This window comes from Desmodus rotundus, chromosome 1, assembly GCF_022682495.2.
Source record: "Desmodus rotundus isolate HL8 chromosome 1, HLdesRot8A.1, whole genome shotgun sequence".
In the NCBI taxonomy this organism is placed as follows: domain Eukaryota; kingdom Metazoa; phylum Chordata; class Mammalia; order Chiroptera; family Phyllostomidae; genus Desmodus; species Desmodus rotundus.
In genome coordinates this window covers 210,677,568-210,698,695 of record NC_071387.1, presented here as the reverse complement: position 1 = coordinate 210,698,695, position 21,128 = coordinate 210,677,568, and the positions used below count along the sequence as shown (strand labels likewise).

The window sequence follows — 21,128 nt, the reverse complement described above, 5'->3', positions numbered from 1 at the left end:
CTCAGAGACACCGCGAGTTTGACAGAAGGGGACTCAGTCAGAAAAATCACAACTGTGCCTCTGAAAGAAACTAGGCTGAATAAAAGACCTCAGATTTCCGCTACATAAAAATGTCATTTAAAAAAGTCACGGATTCATCCCTAGCTTTGGCCCTTTTTATTCAACCAGGGCAGGCAAAATCCTGTTAACTGCGCCATGTTCCTCCAGGTCAAACAGGCCAAATAACTCCCGCAAAACCCAGCACCAGGCGCCACGTCTGCAGACAGGGGGGAAATCTGCTACAAACTGGACCCACACAAATATGTATGAAGAGTCATAAGGTGGATTTGTTAACAGAAGTTATATTCAAGTGAATATTCCCAGTATCATGAAACGAGGTAGGTTAGCGAATAGCACAGAAGTTCTAAAAGGCACACTTGAAAGACCTGAGTCAGCCACACTTGATTTCAGACACCTTTCGCGATAAACACGCAGGACACGCTACGAGGCGGCGCACTGTTTGGAGAACACTCCCCGGAGACAAAATCTTAGACAAAGAAAAAATAGAAATCAGACAGCTGCCTACTGAAGTCCACTGAAGAGAGTGCGTCTGTGAATTAAACTTTGTATTATAACAATTCTATTGAGAATCAGGAGAAAAAAGAACCATAAAATATTCTTTGACCAAGTAATTCCATTAAAAAAAGCTCCCAAATTAAAGCAAATAAGCTATAGATATTTGTGGTACTGTTACAGTGAAAAGTTCACACCAACAGCAAATCAAATATATTTTAGCACAGCCTTTCCATGAAATGTTATGTAACCACAAGAAATTATTTTTAGGAAATCAATATGGAATGGTGAAAAGTGAAAAGGCTAGAATCAAAAATTGCAACTGCAATTTTACTATTATTATAACCTATATAAAAACATGTTTGGGAAAAACAGAAGGAAATTAACTAAAATCTAATAGGAGTTCATCCAAAACCTTCCCCCACGTGATTTTTCCACTTTGATCAAATCTGTAGCATTTACTAACTGTAAACTTTAAATTTTACTACCTTCTCAAATACGGGAACATAGGAAGACAGGTGGGGTGTGATGATTTCTGCTTCCCAGTCTTCGTCTCCCATGGTGGGTTTCTGTTCTGTTTTTGTGAAAACACAGACACATTTGGCCTCAATTACATCAGAACCGTGTCTCCAGAAGCGTCAGGGATCATCGCCTCACAGACACGTGAAACTTCTCAGTTAGGGGGTGATCTTCCCGCCGGTGTTTTTGGAAAAAAAAGGGACTAAGTTTTGTTTCTTACGGGGAGGTTGCATTGATAACCACCCTTTCCGTCTTTGAAAGTTGGTTCGACCACTTATGTAACGAAGGACCTGGGCAACCCCCGTGACGCTCCGGAAGCTCAAGCTGTGCCCCAAAGAGGCTGGTCACCAGGTTTACCTCCTCCTGAGAAGGGGCCCCAAGCGACGGGGAGGGGACGTTTTCAGGTCCCTTAAAAGGTAGATAAGGTGTTGGGCTTGGGATTATGACAAGTTTCTTAGGGAAGAGGGGCCAGAGACCAACGAACGCCTTGGAGTTGGCGGGCAAGGCGACAAGGGTCCCGAAGAAAGGCCAAGGCCCCAACAGAGGTCAAAGGGTTCCGAAGCAGCTTCTGCGCTGACCACCCCGCCCCTCAGCCGCCCTCCATCGGGACTCGCCCCGCGGCAGCTGGAACCCCGGGCGGGAGGTGCGGCCTGCAGGTGTCCACCCGCTGTCTCACCCGCCCGCGCCACGGGCCATGGCCGCTGCTCACCCCTTGCCTGCGACCCGGTCTCAGGTCCTCGCAGAAGACCCCTAAACGGCCACACGTGCAGGACGCCGAGCTGCGTCAGCTGCGTGCTACAGCCATAAATGGCTCCGACGGCACGCGCCGTCAACCAATCAGCACCAGACGCGCGAGGCCCCGCCCACACCACTCTGCCTTCCGCTCCACCATGGCCCCACCCACCACCGGCTGGGAAGTCCTTGACTCTGCGGCCCGTTAGGCCTAAGGGGGCAGGGCTAGCCGTAGCCACTTGTTCCTACAGTCTTGGGGAAGAGGGCCCTCGGTGTGCAGAGCCCCTGTATTTCCCTGTGCGAGCGCCACCACACACACACACACACCCTTTCCTAACACCGAATGCGACAGGGGACAGGGGCTGAGCTCGCTCCTACCGTGTCTCGTGCCCAGCACTGCTCCCCCCCACCCCCTCCGCAGCATGGCAGTTGGCCCCTCGGGTGATGTCTGAGGCTCCTGCCTCTTGTCCGGGGACCCCGGGGCCTGGTGGCAGGGTGACACTGCCCGCCGATGTCCCAGGAGGCTGCGTCCTACCGAGCTGGGGCCCACGTCTTGGCAAAGGAGCTGCCCTCGGACGCAGAGGAAGTTGTGCTAAGTGGGTGGTTCATCCAGGCTTGGATGTGTGACCCCCCTGACCCCAGGGGCACAGGTCGAACCAGAGTGGCCAGGATCCCTGACGCGCCTCCTGCTCCCATCGGTCACGTTGTGTGTAGGTGATGTCCAGCGGCTTTTGCCATAGTTCCAGGAAGCGTGGTGCTGGGGACACAGCTAAGGGAGGAAGTCAGCGGAGCCGGGGTTCAGTACACCGGCGGGCTCGGGGACACGGCGCCTCTGGAACTCTTCCAGCGACAGCAAGGCGACAGTTACCAATGGGGTTACACATAGCACTGATTTTAGCAATCTGTGGACAATTTTCACTTTGATAGTTATTTTTAGTGTTTGTACTTAATAATTAATGTGTATGAGAAAACTATAGCCCATCAAACCTGTGATTTCAGAAAATAATTGCTCCTTATGAAGCTAAAATATGAAGTTTTTTAATTAGTTAAATAAAAGCTTCATCGTATTCACTGATGCAGGAATGGCAAAATCCATGAAAGGGGTATTGAAAAGACGGTAGTGTGGTAACCATGGTTGTGGAGGGGAAAGCCTGGGGTCTGGGGAAGGTCGCTGGAGCATTCTCAGTTGTCAGGTGGAGCCCCCTCCTCTGCACCTGTTCTGACTCCACGCTCACTTAGCCCCTTCCTGATTAGCACTTCTCAGCTCCCCTGGGGCATTCTGATGATGAGAAAGGAGGTCCAGTGGACAAGACTTAATTGCTCCCCATTGAGAATTAGTACATGGAGGTTCTGGCTTAGAAATTGGTCTTGTTGGAATTTAACTGGTGTTCCTAGAGACCCTGCTTGTAGTCAGCCAGGCCTCCTGAATGCCATCTGTTCAGTGGTCCCTAAGCACTCCTACCAGGCTATTTCCATAAGAGCTTGAAATGAGTGCAGGGTAAAAAGTCAAATGCTGGGTTGGGGTCCCTTGGACAATCCTTTCCTCAGGGGAATTCTCGGCCCTTTGCAGCAAAAGTGTTTCATCAGTGAATTCTGGAATTGGCTGAACAGTCACTAGAAAAGCATAGTAAACAGAGGTCTAGCCCTTTCCGTTCCCACTCAACGTTAGCATTCCTAAGAAAGGTAGCTGGCTGTTCTGTACCAAATGGCGGAGGAAGAGGGATTTGTGAATGTCATCATCTTCAGTCAAGGTATGAAAACAGGGCTAATTCACCCTGAGAAGCAGGGACCAGGCCCCATTGATGAAGAGCGATGAGTCTCTTCTTGTCTACGCTTCTGAAGATGGAAGAGTCACAGCTTCCAAACGGGAATGGAGGAAGCAATCACTAGCAGTTGGCTGGAAAGTCGGCATTGGTGGTCTCTGGTTGTCCATTTATTAACCACGTGAACTTGGGCAAGTTATTCCAGACAACAAAGGCCACCAGACACAGTTCTGGATGTTAGGCCCTGCTCCAGGCCAAAAGACATCCACCCACGGAGTTGTAGGGTAAAAAAAATGTACCCTTGCTCTAGGTTGTCTGACTGATTTAAGACAGCTAAATTGACATAAGACAGATTAACAGGAGAGAAATTGAATTTTGTACATGCAGGAGCCCCATAAAAATATGAGACTTAAAAAGTGACCAAAGCAGGAAGTTTTTAAACCTTTTACATAGAGAAACCATAAATTCATGAAGAATTGACAAAACAAAACGGTTCGGTCTTGAGTTGCTACCTTGGTGAAGAAGTAGCAATGTTTGTCCATATACAGCCTTCCGAGCCCTGAAGTCCCTATCTTGTGATAAGGATGCCTTCTGCCCTCTGGGTGTCAGGGGCAGGGCGGGGGCTACCGCTCACATGGGAGATTTATCTCAGGAGTTCCAGGGGACAGAGGAGGGTCAGAGTGTCCTTGCTCTGCTGTTTCCCAAGCACCTTTAATTCATACCCTGTGCTGGGGTGGCATGTTCTACTCCGCTTCGGCTTGCTGTGCAGCTGTGCAAAGGCAAGAAGATTACCTCACGTGCAGGTATGGGGTGAGCACGAGGAAATATTACTGGGAAAGAGCCAGGGGCACAGTCTGGCATGCTAGCTTACATTCGCTTATTATATTCTTTAAGTAGACAGATAAACCAAAATGTATTAAATGCCTATCTAGGAGAAAGGAAAGAGGGAACAGGCTGAGACGGGTGAGAATGTGCGCTAGACTTCTCTGAGTGGATTTGATTGTGAACCCATGTGATTGTTATGCAAAATCACAAAACGAAATCAAAATCTAAAATGCAATCTTAAAATTTAAAGCAAAAAATTAACAAATACGCATAAATAAATATGTATTAAATTAATGGATTAACCACACAGAGAAGAGTTATTTCAAGTGATTTAAAATACGGTAATTTGACCATAGGTTCCCAGTAGGATATATTATAACGCAAAAAGAACTACAAGAAATAAATGAATTGTACTGTTAGCAATAGAATAGTATATAGTTAATGCTTTTGTGAGAGAAAAGAGATTGAAATAGAAAACAAAGAGGTGAAGAAATAACCCTATATTCCTAAATTTGAATTGAAAATATCAGTATGAACTAATGATATATCTCCTTTAAAAAAAAAAAAAAGGATTTCCCAACTCTGCCCACTGAAGAAAGCCTAGAAACAATACCCACCCATTAGCAATGGGCACGCTGGCACCCAGACTGGGGTCTCTAAACACCATTTCCCACTACGAGAAACCAGCGTCCTTGGGGGGAAAACAGATACCATGCAGTCGGGGGCCAGAAATATACAGGACCAGCCTGAAACATCAGCTCATATAAAAAAAGCAAGAAAGCTTCCCCAAATGATCAAAGCACCAAGGAACCAACTGAATGGGCTCCCCCAAGCCAATCGGGGACACTTTAAACATCAAAGTACAACGATGCTCATGGATTATGTAACACATTGAATAAAGTAAGAACCCATGTAACAGTGGGGATTGTAACAGGGGGAATTGTCACCTGCCCCACCACTCTTTTGGCCTTGTTTCTGGGAGGAGGACCTACCAAACATCATGGCTAAGCCTGGCCTGCCTCACACGTGTCCAGAACACCTACATTAACCCACAGGTGAGCACACCCGGCTAACACGATGGATACCCTGCAGCGTATTGGCGGTTCACCCTCGTGGTCGCGCTGCCGCACGGGAGAGTGTTGCACCGCCTGTCGGTAGCCTGGAAAAGACCAACATTCAAGACTGAAGTATAGTGTCCACTGAAAGTTAGCACTTTCACACCAGTGCAAAGTCAAACCGTCGTAACTCAAACCATGGGAAGTCAGGACCGTTCACACTCCTTATGAGACAGGGGAGGAAGAAACTGGGAAAATTCCTGGGCGAGTGGAACGGGGAAACTGAGATGAGAGCGGGAAACAAGGCCAAACCACTCGAGCAACTCAGGGCCCGCTGGTGACCGCAAGCCCTCACCTCCCCTGACCCAGGGCACTGGAGCGCGGCTGGTTTACGCCTCTCCCCCCGACCGGAGAGCGCTTAGCCTCCCTGGCCACGAGCCACGGGTGTCGGGAGGAGAGAGGGGAGCTGATGCAAACAGAGAGATGACACGAGCAAAGGGGGCGAGCTGGGGAAGGGGCTGCAGCCTCCCCTGTCGGTCCCCCTCCGCCTCTGCCCAAGAGAAACAGCAGGTCCGTGTCCCCCAGGAATTTCCCTCCCAGACCCCACCGTCCCCTGATGTAAACCTGCCTCTGAGAGCTCAAGGGAGGTGGGCGTCGGGGTTTGAACCCGCCACCTTCTCAGACGGACGGCTGGCCTCTGACAGTAATAAAAGCACAGTTACAGTCCCATCCCCGTCTCTGCCCGGACTCGGTTGTGCCGGCTCACCTGCCTCGTAATAGTTGTTTGGCCTTGGGCAAATCACTTACAGTCCCTGGGACTGTTTCCTCATCTGCAAACAGGAATAAGAGACACTTCCAGAATCGTGGTGAAGACCAAATAATGCAGGTAAAAGGCCTGGCACTCAACATTCGCTGTTTCATCTGCATGTGTTGCTTGGGTTCTTTGTCACACGACAGGACATCGTCGGGGGTTTCTGGCTGTTTTGTTTAAAAAAAGACCACTGGCATCCTATGGAAGACGGACTTGGGCAAGTTTCCATACTCTCTTCAGAGGACTCACCTGGAGCTGACTTTTTATAACGAGCTTGCTGATTTTACTCAGATTCTATGTTTACTTGAGGTAGCTTCGTAGAAATGCCTAGGGATGGGAAGAGGGTGCTGAAATCCTCCGGAACGTCTCTTTTAGCCTAGAGCAGGGATTTTTCAACCCGTGTGCCACAAGAATTTTTAAAACATGCAATCCCGGGCTATTTGGCCAGGGGCACTGACTTTCCCCTTACACTGTCAAATAAAAATGACAACACCCAACACAGCCACAGCCTGTTGGGTGTGAATGAATCAAAATTATACCTATTCTTTTTCTGTCAGATGGGCATAAAATATATTTTTGGCATGCGGTAGAATTTAAGAAGCTTATGGGCGCCATGAGATAGAAAAGGTTGAACATGTCCGGTGTAGACATGAAGTTGGCCACACATTTAAGAGGGTAAAAAGGACACAGTGTCTAGCGGGGAAGAGTGCTGACCTAACAGTTTTCTCCACACGGGCTTCCCTCCTGTGCAGAGTTCAAGCAGCACGTGCCAGAGCGCAGAACATCACCGGAAAGCTGGGGCCACGGAGCACGGAAGTCACGTGGCCTCCGGGCTGTAAGGACTGCCAGCGCGGGCATCCTTCCTCGGAGAAGCCTTGGAGCCTCAGCGGCAGGAATGTGACACGGGCGCCAGTGCGCGGCAGACGCTGAGACCCGTGAGCACCTGTACCGCGGTCCCCGCCAGAGCCGGGGGCGGGGGCTCCGCCCCCCGGGACCTGCTGCCGTCGCAGGGGCTTCTGGGAGTTGTAGTCCGCAGCGCGGCCCAGCGCTCTCCTAACTCGATTCCCCGACGGCCCCCGCGGCCAGGCCGTGGCCACTTCCTGCTCACGGTACGCAAAGCCGGGCTGCCCCAGGTTCCCAGGATCTGGGAAGGGTTCCCAATCTCCTCCCTCGCTCTGGAGACTGAGGGCTTGGCCCGATCAGGTAGAGCATATTCCCCGGTCTTGCAACCCGCGTCGCGGGAGGGGGCGGAGGGGAAGCGGTGGAAGAGCTGAGCCGGCGGAACGGCAGAGCGGGCGGTACCCCTGAGCCGGCGGGGGGGCGCTGGCTGTCAGTCGGGGAAGTTCTGGGGACGCGCGTGGAACATTGGCTTCTTGGGGGAGCGATGAGGCCAGAGCCGGGCGGAGATCGCTGCGGAGTGGGGCGAGCGCGGCTCCGGGACCGCGAGTGTGAGCAAGTCTGGGAGGGGCAGTGGGAGTGGGTGTCCGCCAGAGGCTCAGGGAGGGCCAGGTTACCTTAGATGCACACTGGCCGAGACGAGGGGCTGCAGGAGATCTGGGGGTGCGGGAATAGGAGCGTCCTTCTCTATCCCAGCAGAGTAGAGCCGCAGAGCTGGACGGGAGGAAGCTCCTTGGTGCCCGATCTAGGGCTGCAGGTGGAGTGAGGCCAGACAGGTAGGTCTTCCCCAGGTTTGTTTGGGCTCGGCAGGGAGACTGAGTGTTCCCCCTAGGTGGGCGGCTTGGCGTCTTAGCCTGAGAATACCTTGACCCTGGGGGTACTATGAGACCATGGGGGTACTGTGGTCCCAAGTAAGACCACCGCAGTAAAGCAAGCCACATGACTTCTTTGGTTTCCCTGTGCACACCGTAGCCTATTGAGTGTGTAATAGCATTACGCCTAACAAATGGACATATCCTAGTTGAAAATACTTTATTGCTAAAAATGCTCCCCGTCTTCTGAGCTTTCAGCGGACAATGTCTTTTTGCCTCCACGCTGACAGCTCTGGATGGTGGTTGCTCAAGGTGGGGGTGGCTGTGACAGTTCTCAAGACACGTGACGTTTGCCACACGGATCGACTCCTTTCACAAAAAATTTGTCTGTACTATATGATGCTGTTTGTTTTGTCTTTAAGCATTTCACCAACAATAGAACTTCTCGGATAATTGGAGTCGGCCCTCTGGCACCCTGCTGCGGCTTCCTCGGCTAAGTGTATGTGACATCCTAAGTCCTTTGTTGTCATTTCAACGGTCTTCACAGCATCTTCACCAGGAGGAGATTCCATCTCAAGAATCCACTGTCTCCGCTCATCCATACGAAGCAGCCCCTCACCCGTTAAAGTTTTGTCAGGAGACGGCAGCCATTCGGTCCCGTCTTCAGGCCCCACTTCCAGTTCCGGCTCTCTTGCCATCTCCACCAGGTCTGCAGTTGCTTCCCCCAGGGAAGTGGTGAACCCGCAGAGCACTCCTGAGGGTTGCAATCAACTGCTTCCAAACTCCTGTTAATGTGATATTTTCACCTCTTCCCAGGAATCACAAATGTGGTTACTGGCATGTGGGGTGGTGAGTTCTTTCCAGACGGTCTTGTTTTCTGTGCCTGGATCCATCAGAGGAGTCACAGTCTGTGGCAGCTCTAGCCTTACAAAGCGTGTTTCTTGAACAGTAAGACTTAGACACTGGGATTGTGCCTTGCTCCGCGGGCTGTGGAGTGGACGTGGTGTTAGCATGAAAGCAGCGTTGGTCTCGCTGCCCATATCCATCAGAGCTTGCTCTCGGGTGGCCGGATGCCTCATCAATGAACAGTCATTTTGAAAGGAACCTTTTTTTCTGAGTAGTAGGTCTCAAGGGTGGCCTTAAAATATTCAGTAAACCGTGCTGCGCACCGATGTGCTGTCAGCAGGCTTTGCCGTTCCATTCATAAAGCACAGGCTTTATGACAGAGTAGACTGAGCGTGTTCTCCAGGGCCTGGGGGCTTTTTAGAATGGAAAATAAGCGCTGGCTTCATGAAAGTCGAAGTCAGCAGCTGCATTAGCCCCTCACAAGAGTGTCGGCCTGTCTTTTGAAGCTTTGAGGCCAGGCACTTCCTTCTCCTCCGTGGCTAGGAAGGTCCTAGAGGGCATCTTCCTCCGGTAAAAGGCTACTGCATCTGCACAGAAAGTCTGTTGTTCAGCCACTTTCGTGGACCACTCGGCTAGATCTTCTGGAGGACTAGCTGCCGCATCTACATCAGCACTTGCTGCTTCACCTTGTGCTCTTCTGTTAGGGAGACGGCATTTCCTTAAACCTCATGACCCACCTCTGCCAACTTCAGACCTTTCTCCGGCAGCTTCCTCACCTCTCCCAGCCTTCACAGAGTTGAGGAGGGCTAGGGCCTTGGCCTGGGATAGGCTTTGGCCTCAGGGAAAGTTGGGGCTGGTTTGGTCTTCCGTCCTGGCCACTGAAACTTCCTCTGAGTGGCACATGAGGTAAGTAGAGAAGAGGACCAAGACTGAGCCACGGGACTCTGCTGTTTTAAGAAGTCTGGGAGATGAGGCACAAAGAGTGAAAGAGACAGAGGAGAAGGAGGGACCAGAGAGGTGTAGCGACAACCCAGAGACCTAGTGAATCTAGTCTGCTAAGGGGGAGAGTAATCCATTGTAGCAAATGTTTCAGATCGGACCAGTAAGTTAAAGCTCGAGCACCCACCCTGCCCGGGGCTTGCCCATCTGGAGGCCACCGGAGACCTGGCAAGAGCAGCCTCTGTGTGGTGATGAGGAAGGTGGCCTGATCAGCCGGGCCTAGGAAAGAATGGAGGGTCTTATCTACTCTGTGCTTTCCGTTTCATGTCCTACCTCTTTTACGTTTTCTTTTTCTCCTTTCTTGCCCTTTTTTAGACCAATTAATTTTTACTGTTCTCCTTTCCCCCTACTAGATTTTCAGGTATACACTGTTTTCTTTTATGGTGGTAGTTGCCTTTGAAATCGCAGCACGCGCCACATGTCACAATCATTCTGGACAATACGAGGCCCTTCGGATACCTTAATTCCAAGGCCTGCACTTGACGGTGTTTCTCTTTGGCCTGGAATTTTCATTCCTTTTTCCCCAACCCTGTAACATATTGCTTATTAATTCTGCTTGGACTCGTTACACTTCTTGAGTCTGCAGATGATCTTTTACGAGTTCTGGAAATTTCTCAGTACTATCTCCTCCAATGTTGCCTCCGCTGGCTGCTCTCAGGTTCTCCAATCACATGCATGTCGGACCCTCTCGCTGTGTCTCAGCATCTCCCAGCCGCTGCCACGCTTTCTGTCTTTCCCCCTGTCTGCCACTTCTGGATAATTTCTTCTGATTTAATCTCTCAGTTCCTTCATTTTCTTGTCAACTTCTAAACCCATTTATTGAGTTTTACGTTTTGGCTCTGTATTTTTTTTTAAAATCTTGGCCTAAAAATTCACTCTGGTCCTTTTCAAACATGCTAAGTCAGTTTTGGGAAGTGTGCCCTTTTTCTTTATTTGTCTAAACATAGGAAGCGCGTTGTTTTGTAATTCTGTTCTGATGGTTCCTCCAGTTCGAGTCCTCGTGGGTCACTTTCCGCTGCTGTTTCTTCTGGCGCTCGCTAACGGGACCTATTTCTTCAGGTTACTTTTGACTGTGTGCTACTCATTGTCCTTGACAGACCCTCAGCTACCCTTCTTTGGACCTGGGCTGAAGTGAGTCCTCACAGAAAAGGTTCACATTCTGCCGGGTACCTGGAAGCCTCTGAGTGTCCTTTGGGCACCTGCACACACACCTGGGGCGCAGTTTGCGGCGTATACTGTCCCCCGCCACGTGTGCACAGGCCACGCACACTCACATGCACACTCGCACGCACACTCGCTGTGCTCGATGTCAAGGAAGCCTGTCTTCGGGTCCCTTGTGGGGAAGTGAAGCAGTTTTACTTCTCGTTAGCCCCTAGTGGGATGCTGAAGCCGGACAGAGCTGTGTGTCGGCCCAGCCCCATTGCGGCAGGGACAGCGAGGGGGTGACTTCCTGCCGCAGTCATTCCTCACTCTGAGTGACTCCGGGCTTTGCCTCGTGCTTCCCTCACACTTCACGAGGCCTCGAAGACCTCAGCCCCGTTTCTCCCGGGACAGCAAACACCCTCAGTGCAGGAGCAGCTCCCCGAAGCCGGGTGCCTCCCTGGGCTCCTTAACTTGTCCTGAAAATGGCCTGACTTTTCTCGCTAGTTTTGAACTTTCCAAAAAGTGTTTATGATATTTTAGCCAGTATTTTGGGTTTTTTTTTCCTGCAGAACAATGGGTCCCAAGACTGTAATCTGTTTTATTACTGGAAATGGATTGGTCCACTCACTTTTATTAAGCTGAAAATAAGCAGTAACTTCGTTTCAACTTAGCAAGTTTCTGGTAAAATAAGTGTTTGGGGCACATGCTGCATTGAGATATCTTCCACAAATTCCTGTGTTTTTCCAGTTTCTTATGCATGCAAATGTATTATTTGTTAGGAGTAAAAACTAAATTATCTGTCTTCTCTGATTTCTACAGGAGAAGAATGGCAGGTATGGATAGCGACTCCAGGCATCTCCTCAGCCCCGAGGCAGACCACGAAATATATCCTGGACCTATGAACATCCAGTTCGATTCATCAGATCTAAGATCCAAAAGGTAAGTTATGAAATAAGTCACTACCACTTATTTCATAATTGGGGTTTTCCATTACTAAAATAGAGCTAATCATAACCAAACATACGTAACTTATATAATTACAAAATGTCCAGTTTCTTGTAGGGTCTGTATGTTTGTAGTGGGAGAGAATCAATACGAATGCTGTTTCCTCATTTGTATTTGACTTTTCGACTGAACTGAGCATCTCTGTGGGGGGTGGTTAGTTTTGTGAAGTCAGATGCATTTACATAATTCACTTAACAAATACGACCCGATTGCCTGCTTCATGCACGGTAATGTGTGAGATGCCAAGGAGGGAGCAGTGAGAGCAGTACCCAGTCCCGGCTGCGCTGCGCTCAAATCCAGCACATAGCTTACGATTTGAGTTGAACATTTGTTCCATCGCACACTTGGGAAACCCCAAAGGTACACTGGAAAGTTGTTATAAATAGTAAGAAGATTCAGTAAGGTGGCTGTTTACAAAATAGGAAAAATAAGTAGCATCCTGATGAGAAAGCATAATGGAAGAACAGAAAAAATTCGTAGGGATAGCCTTAAGAATGTGCAGGATCTGTACGAGAGAAACTTTGAAAGACCCCTGAGGGGCCTAAAGTAAGATGAGAGTATTTCCTCAAACCCGAGACTCTGACTGTAAGTTGCACTGTATATGGATGATACACAGATGCAGATACAGACACACAGATGCAGATACAGACATACAGATACAGATGCAGATGCCGCTCTGCGGTAAACAGCTCCCAGTATGACCGATGCAACATTCTCTTAGACTTAGTTTTTTGTTGTTAGTTTTTTATTGACTGAGGAACTCTGGGACTGACTTGGTATTTTATTGTGTTGTTTATCTTTTGTGCAACTATGAAAATGAAAGTAGAAACAGTATATCAGTGAGGATATTACTACTGTGATTCTTCTGAATCACTTTTTGGAGTCATCAAAATCGGTGTGTTTCCCTCATACAAAATTGTCCTCTGTCCCATTAAGAGCACTGATAACGTAGCATCTCTGGAAAGAATTTTCTTTGGAGTCACCGACACTTTTAGAGTTTCGATGCTTGCGCTTTCCCAATCTTACCAGAAGGTGTCACCGAAGGCTACCTAACAACACCGAGGCTCTATTTCTTGTGCAAATGGTCAGCAAACGTCTTGACCCCTGACAGGTGCAGGGAGGCATTCCTCCGAGGGGCCACAGGGAGTGGTTACCGGCTCACAGTGATGAGCAGGCGTCTGGGGCTGTGAGATGCGTCCATTCGCTGAGAAATGTTCCGACATGTGCACAGTGCTAGAACTCGTAACGCGTGACGCATAACAAAAAGGCGTGTTCTGCTCTCAGTGGGAAAACGAGAATGAAAATGTCCTGCTCTTTACAGTGTGAATGTAAAATTTATGAATTTAATGTGATCCCCCCAAATGCCAGCAGCCAGTTCCAAAGTTCAGCTGGCCCAGCAGATTCTCTTCAAACCATTAATTCCCAATGTTGGTCAATGCAGTATTTTTAATAATAGTGAAGATTGAAAAAAATGTCTTTTCCTGCAGAACTAGATAAATAAATTATGGCCTGTTGATACAATGGAATAGTTCCACCCATTAAAGGGTAGGAAGAGGCTTTAATACATACCCGAGTGGAACACGCCTTCGACTTCCTTTGCCCAGTGAAGAAGCGAAGTGCAGAGCCGTGTGCAGTACACCTCCGTTTGGGGAGAAAAGAAGTGGATAGAGTCAACGTGGTACAGCAGGTGGCGGTGGCTCCGTGGCAGTGGACGGGAGCCTGCGGGAGTGGCAGCCCCTCAGAGAGAAGCCCCGGGCTGCGCTGGGAGGGGAGGGGCCCTGCCCGGTACATGCCCGGCAGGCAGTCAGTGACCCCCCCCATTCCTGGCCCACAGAGCCCTGCCTTTGTTAAGGGCCGCAGGCAGGCACCGTCTGGGCGGTGAAGGGGGACTGGTCCGAGCTGGCTTCGAGACCCTCTCGGTTTCCCAGACACAGTCCTGTGTCGCTGACCACCGGGGCCTCCCTGTGAGAAACCTGTCACTGGGCGTCCTCTTTGTGCGATGTCCCCCTGCCCGTACGCAGACCTGGGCCACCTAGCCTCCTGCCCACGCAGGCTGGGCGGCCCACTCTGTCGCTCCTAGACTGGTCGCCTGGCAGCACCTTTTTCTGCACCACGGGGTGGTGGCCGCCGGGCTGTTACCCGGTGACAGGAGTCTTTCCTCCGTCGTAATCTCTTGGGACCGTTGTTGTACGGGCAGTCTGTGGTTGACCGAAATGTAGTTCTATGGCTCATGACCGGACTTAATTTTTCAGTCTTCCGTGCAGCCAGGGGTGGCCGTGTGCAGTTTATCACGTGAGAAATGTGTCGTCGTCCTGTGCGGTGGCCGTCAGAAAGGCTAAGGAAATGAATCTTGTAGTTTTCACCTGTGTTCCAATACCCGTGGCCACCAGAACTAGTAACGAAGGCTGACTGGATGCCCAGGATTTCTCCGAAACCTCCAAATTCCGTGATAAATAATTGGCCCCTGTGACAATGGAACAGAGGCCAGCACAGGCCATTCCACTGCGGTCAGTTGGCAGGAGCTCGAACAGTGCTCGGAGAGTTTGTTCAACCGTGGAGATTGAGAGGAGATACATTTTCTATAATGAAACTTGTCAAAATGAGAGGGAGTCAGCTGTTTCCAATCGCGGGGTAACTACCTAGGTAAGGCAGGTATTTGTACGGACTTAGCAGTATTGAGTGCTAATTTGTCTGTGAAATAATTTATGTTGAAAACAAACTATTATCTGGTAAAGGAAAAAGGAGTACCTTAAACATTGTTACTTCTATTGAGATTTGAGTTACTTCACTTTACATACGTAAATAAAAGTCAGACACATTCAGGAGAATTTATCTTCCGTTAGAAGACCCAGCGGAGACGAAAACTTCGGTTATTTCAGAGTGACCCTGTGACTTTGGTGACATCCCTTTACTGCCCGCAAGTTACTACATTTTAATGTGGTTTTTAGTTATTTACTTTTAGAAGTCAGGGTTCATGTAGCCTCATCGCCACGTGTTTGTGAGTCCTTCCTGGAGTATCACCTGCACTTTTTTCTAACGTGCACGGCCGTAAACTCCAGACCGTTAAAAGCGCGTTCGTCCTGGGCCACCTAAAAGCATCCTGCGTACGACCTCACTTGGGAAGACTGCCTTCAGCTCAGACCCCAGGTGGTGAAGTGAAGGTCTGACCGGCTGGACACCAGAGGCCACATCCCGTCTGGCCCACGGCAGGAGCCCAGGGGAGGCCTGTATCTATCTCTGGGAAGGGGACAAGGCGAGGAAGTGACGGTGAGAGAGCAGGTTGTTTCAGGCAGACAGGTGGCCTTCCTCCGGAGGAAATCGGGGCTCTACAGGCAGATGATGTCCCCGTTGTGACCTGGTCACTCCGGAGGGACTGGCTGAAGGTGGCCGTCCTGGGGGAGGCGGAAACACAGTGGTGGGTAGGACGCTGGCTCACCCCGTGGGGCTGAGCAGCAGGGCCTCGCTGGGGCCTGTTCGATGGTTTTAACAGCAGGGAAGACAGCGTCTGGTGCTCGAGCTCCCGGCCTGCCTCCTGCCTGCATACGGTCTGGCTCCCAGTTTACTCTGTCTGTGCCCCGGGGGCAGCCCACACCCTGTCACCTCAAGTGAAAGAAGAGGGTCTGCTCATCTTCTTGGTGGGACTGGTCCTGGCCAGACTGTCACTGTGGAGGGAGGGGCTTGTCCTCATCATTCGGATCATGGGGACTTTTGCCAACTACGAGAGTCCCTGTCCCTCTGCACAGCGGCCCCCCCATCAGTCTTTCACGGTGCTGGGAGGGTGAGGACGGACGGGGTAGAGATCCCTCTGCTGCACCTGCTGTTCCGAGGGAACCTTTTCCCGTGTCCCAGGAAGCACGGATAGAGGTGGCGTTCAGGGTCGCTCAGACCGCGTGCTGCTCCGGGAGTACCCATGCCAGCCAGCCCGAAACCCAGCTCTGAAGGGGTCTGTTTTCAGGCTGGCCTTTCCAGGTTGTTCTAATTCCACTCTTCTTCTGTTTTCCCGGGCTTTCCAGCCCCTCTCCCCATGCCCAGCGCCCCCAGGGTGGGAGCTCACTGCGGGGGTCCCTCCAGCAGTGCTCTGTAAGCCAACCCCCCCCCCACCACCTCAGTCCCCAGTGCTTGTCTGCCCTGCCCCGGTTAGGGCTGCTGTGGCGAATAATCTGTCCATCCCTTTCTGTGGCTGTTTACCTTTTAATGGGGAGAATTACAGAAATACAGAAGGCGAACCTAAAAGTGAGGTTTTCCTCATGGTAACTTTAAGGGCTCTGGCTGCCCAGGGGGTGGAGGTGGACGCTTCATGTAAGCAGCTCCCGGCACCCCTCAGACCCGTGGCGTGTACTGCGCCCCCCCCACCCCCCGTAGGTTTCAGAGTGGCTGCTGGCGGGCACATCTGTTCTGGGGCCCTTTGTCGGGGATGCGGCCCTTGAACAGCGGTTGGCTCGTTCTGGTTCTGGGGGGAGAGAGAGAGAGAGGGAGGGACAAAGCAAAGCGAGTTTATTGTTAACACACCAGGGAAACCCCAGCCCCCTGGGAGTGACTGGAGGTGCTCGCTGGGGCCTGCGGTTCCGTAATTGGGACTCACAGGGATCCGCAGCAGAGACAGGAAGGTCCCTTCTCCAGGAGGGCCCGTTCCAGAGCAGCAAGAACCACGTTCTGAGGAACTCGCTGTCCATGTTAAGTGGAAGGGATGAGGGCCTCGACCATGATTAGCGCCCTGCAGCTGCTGGCCAGCTGCTGGTGGTCTGCCCCCTGCACCCTTCCCTCTCCTCCTCCTCCTCCTGCTCCTCCTCTTCCTCTTCCTCCTCCTGCTCCTCCTGCTGTCTGCCCTCTCCTCCGTCTCTTCATCTCCCTCTTCAGACCTCTCCTCTCACCACTTGCCACCGTTGATTTCCCCAGTGCAACCCTCTTTGCTAAACACTTAGAGGAGACAGCGCCGGCCCTGGACTTGGAGATGCTCGGGACTCTGTCTGTGTGTGTGTGTGTGAGATTCGCATCTATGTGACTGTGACAGGGTGGGGTCTGACTTCCGGCCCATCGGGACCCTGCACTCTCTCGAGTCGCAGGTCCTCGCTGCAGTTCCTTAAGTGCAGTGTCAGACACCGCACCAAACATGGCGAGGTGCAAGGGGAGGCTCTGCGAGGTGCAAGGCTCGGTGAGAACGTAAGAGGTGCCACGTGCAGCAGAGACCAGCGGGGGTCCAGATAGCAGAGCTATCAGAAATAGGCTTTTAAAGCGCTACCACGTTCAAGGACACTAGAATTGGGTCGAGAATCTTGGCACTGGCTAGAAACATAATAAAGAACAAATTCATGGAAAATGCTCGTTGGATAAAAAAGAAGCAAATGGAAATTCTGGAGCTAAAAACCACGGTAACCGAACGTAAGAGTCGATCACCGACCACTGCAAATATTAGCTGTTCGTCAGTGAAAGTCGTCTGACTGGACCCAGTTCAGGGCGAGGTTTCACCTCGGACTCCTGCCTTCGTCCATCTGTCTGTTCTCTTACTCTGGGGTTGGTCTGCGGTCGTGTGCACCTACCCATCCGCCCCGTGCTGGGGTGTTTGCCACCTGAGAGATGGCTTTGTATGGGCCCTTCCTCGAGAGAGCCTTCCCGGGGCAAAGCGCTGTCCTGGCCTCTCTGGGGGCCACAGGGGAGCGGTCTGCGGCCGCCTGAGGTTACGGAAGATGAATCACAAAGAGGCTGTGTTTCCTGGTGATCTGTGTACAGATGAGTTTTGTTCGTGTGTGTGTGTGTGTGTGTGTGTTCAATTTCTGTGTAACTGAATTTGGATAAGAAGGCAATTTTAGTATGCATTTGAAGAATTGCATGTGTATAGTAAAAACAAGATCTCTCTCTGCATGTTGCTGAATTCTTTACCTTTTTCATTACCTTTCCAGTTTTTAAGGAAAGGAAATTTTAGTTAAAATGCTGGCCTTCCATTGTTCTTTCTTGCTATTTTTTTAAGTGGGGAATAGTTAGGTTATGAAACTGGAAATTTTATTTTTTCCAGAAATTCTTGTGATAGATTTGCGTGAGAGAGTAATAATTGGCATGGCATTTCAGGCAATTAATAACTTAATTATTAATAAAGACAAGCTCCTTATTTCAACATATTAAATTAATAATCTGAACTTGCCTTATTGAAGTTAATTGAGACAGTCTGTGATGGATTTTGGCATTCTCGTGAAGTGGATAGGGAGGAGCTGCTTGGAGAACCGGGCCCTCTCGGGGAGTCTCCCACATTCCTAATCTTTGTTGACTGTCCCTCAGCCTGTCCCATCGGGTGTGGCTTTTCCTGGTGAGGTGACAGTCCTGTGGGGGGGGGGGGGGGACTGTTTCTGTCCACCGACCCGACCCGGAGAAAAACTGCAGGCCTGTTAGTTCCTGTTTGCGGAAGGTGCTTCTGGAATCTTAATCCAGTGGAAATGTTCCTGGGGTTTCCATGATGCTTTTAGTAAAAACGAAGCAACTGCTGCATTTCTTGCATTTCTGTTACTGGTCATTTTGTAGCCATAAAAGTAGAGATGATTTGTTTTCATGACAGTAGAATTAAAACAATTTATGGATTTTTTGCAAAACAAAATTTGAAAGCAAAAATTGCATTAAAAGAGCCTGACATTCATCCTTAGCAAGAATCTGTACTTAATTGAGATGAATGGGCCCGAGAATCAATACTCAAGTCGAGTTCTTTGTCTATATGTTGTCGATGAAGATGTTTACCAGCAACTAGGTAGGAGCTCAGCCTTGTATAGTAAGAACCCATAATCCTAAACCAGGCGTTTACCAGCATTTGCTTTCTTTATCATACGACTCTTACAGTTAAAAAGTAATAGTAGCAGTCTTAAAATCCTGCGTGTGTGTGTGTACGGGGGTATGCATTTGCAAATGACGTACATGTACTTCTGTGTACATTATAAAACATGAAAATGAGAACTTTAGAATTACAAGATATAAAATCAATCTTGATAAAATTACCTTTTACTCGTTAGTGGTACATTACAACTTTTGCTTTCACTTTGTAACACTACCAGTAACAACTGGATACGCTTTGTTTATTTTTGAAAGTCAGGCAGCAGTTTGCCACTCAGTAATTCAAACTGCTTTGAATCCACTTCGTCTCATTCAACAATTAGGCCCAAGTTTTGGGTGGACTTGCCTGGTAAATTTCCACCTCCCTGATACCACTCAGTCCTTACGCTTAGTGATTGCAGGGCAGGTGTGTATATTCAAGTACCCTGCGCTGGTTTCCAAGTCCAGAATCCTGATGGTTTTGTTTGTTCGATACTGCAAATTTGGAGATGACCAGCAGCTCCGATCACCTTTCTTGGCTTATCCCTCCATGTCTCCTGTTCTGCAGTCCTGTCTTCTTCCTAGCCTGACTTCACTGCCCAGTTCCGGCAGTTACTCCCGACACACACACACACACACACACACACACACACACACACACACACACCCCACCCCCCCACCCCCCCCCAGGAGAAGGAAAGAACCAGCAGTGATTCAGAGAGCACGTTCTGGAAGGTGGCTGAGCTCTCTGCTGGGGGAGGGGAGGGATCCAGGGGCAGCACCGCCCTTCCTTCCAGGTTAACTGGGCGAGAAGTCACAGTAGCTCCCAGGAGAGCTGCCCTGGCCGGGGGGAGGGGGGGCCACCGAGTGCTTTCCCAAGGCCCTGCTAACTGCCCCTCATCCTGGCCCAGTTCCTTCAGAGGGGCCAGTTAGCAGGTTCCCCTGGGCAGAAGGACGTGCTGGAGGAAAAAGCATTACGTACAGTCACACCTAATAATTTACATTAGAGTTACAACTTTTTAGTGTTTATGTTTTTATAAATTAATGTTTTATTTGATGCTATATAATGTTTGCAAATTTCCATATTTGAAATATGTTGAATGTTTAATTTCACTGATTTTGAAACATGTTTTAGTGAAAATACTGCTAACAATACTTGCGTTACATGGAATAAATAGCAAGATACTAGTGGTGTCATTTGCTTCATTATTACAATTATTACCTTGACTTTTTTTATGTTTAATAATAGCCTTAAAGACCACTATTTACAGTCCTTGTTTGGAAGTTTTTCTACGTTAGAGAAATTTTAATCCACATGTATAAGATTGCAGATGAGTTTTTGTTCGTGACAGATGTCATTTTCAGCCATAAAACTACGTTAACAGTGGAAACACTTCTCAGCATCCATTATCAGAATATTCTTTGTATAACGTGACTTTTTAAAAAGCAGCTACTTTCTCAGTTGTTGTTGAAGTATCATCTTCGCCTTGAAGGGAGGTAGACCAGGAATGCAGGGCCTTTGAATTCCTGCCGTGTACCCCCCCACCCCCGCACCCTGCTGACGCCATGTCGCCATAGACGGGTCACGAGTCTGAAGCAGGTGTCTGTCTGTGCAGGAAAAGCAGGTGCTTCGTGTTTGAGTTGGACCAGTCGTGGTGGTGTTTTGCCACAAGACGAGGAGCAAACTTCTGTGCCCCACACAAGGTGTTGGGTCCCTCTTGACCTCATGACTCCACGTGGAAGAGCGTGTTACAGATATTTTTAAATTGTATCACATGTGGTCTGTACCACATGGACAGAGGAGGGCCTATTACATGTGTAGTTTTTAAATAATTATGAAGCCGACCCCCCCCCCAACACCAAGGCTGGAAGTGGCAGCCCCCCCAGCTCCCCCCTGCGCTCCAGCAAACCTCCCCTCCCCAGGCACTGGCGCTCCAGGTGGCGTGCGGTTGCTCCGTGCTTCTCAGACTGGTTCACTGTCGGCGTCGCCTGGGCACCGGTTCGTCCCACCTGCCGTGCAGGCCGCGGGAGTGCGGTCGTGCTGCCTGCGCCCTGGGTGACTTCCGTTTCCGCGCGGTGAGTGTCGTCTGCGTGGCACTGCGGCGGTCGCTGCCATTGACTCCACGGGCACCTGCGCTTCGCGGCCACCCTCCTGCGGTTGGGCTCCCAGACAGTGGCCCTGGCGGCGTCTGCGCTGGCCCCTTCAGCCACCACTCCGTTCGTCTCGCGCGTTCTCGCAGACGACTCCGGGCGGGCATTACTTACACGGGCCACGTGGGTGTTTTCTCCAGAACCCCGTGCAGACAGGCTTCTGGCCGGCCGCCCCGCCCACGCCCCCGACCCCGTCGCCCCGCTCCCGGAGACAGCCTCTCCTGGGCTT

The 21,128-nt window shown here is 50.3% G+C and overlaps 1 protein-coding gene across 5 annotated transcripts in view; it reads left to right on the top strand.

Moving 5' to 3' along the window:
• The first annotated feature begins 7,062 nt into the window (after positions 1-7,062).
• Positions 7,063-21,128, top strand: part of SLC38A9 (solute carrier family 38 member 9) — a 45,377-nt gene continuing 31,311 nt past the window's right edge. Inside the window, exons 1-4 of one of the 5 annotated variants that reach the window (XM_024571969.4) lie at positions 7,063-7,460; positions 7,854-7,930; positions 8,389-8,465; positions 11,774-11,893. In XM_024571969.4, coding sequence (XP_024427737.2) covers positions 11,781-11,893 — 113 coding nt within the window. In that variant the 5' untranslated portion in view covers positions 7,063-7,460; positions 7,854-7,930; positions 8,389-8,465; positions 11,774-11,780. The other 4 variants (XM_024571968.4, XM_045204821.3, XM_045204822.2 and 1 more) reach the window with 4 other exon arrangements.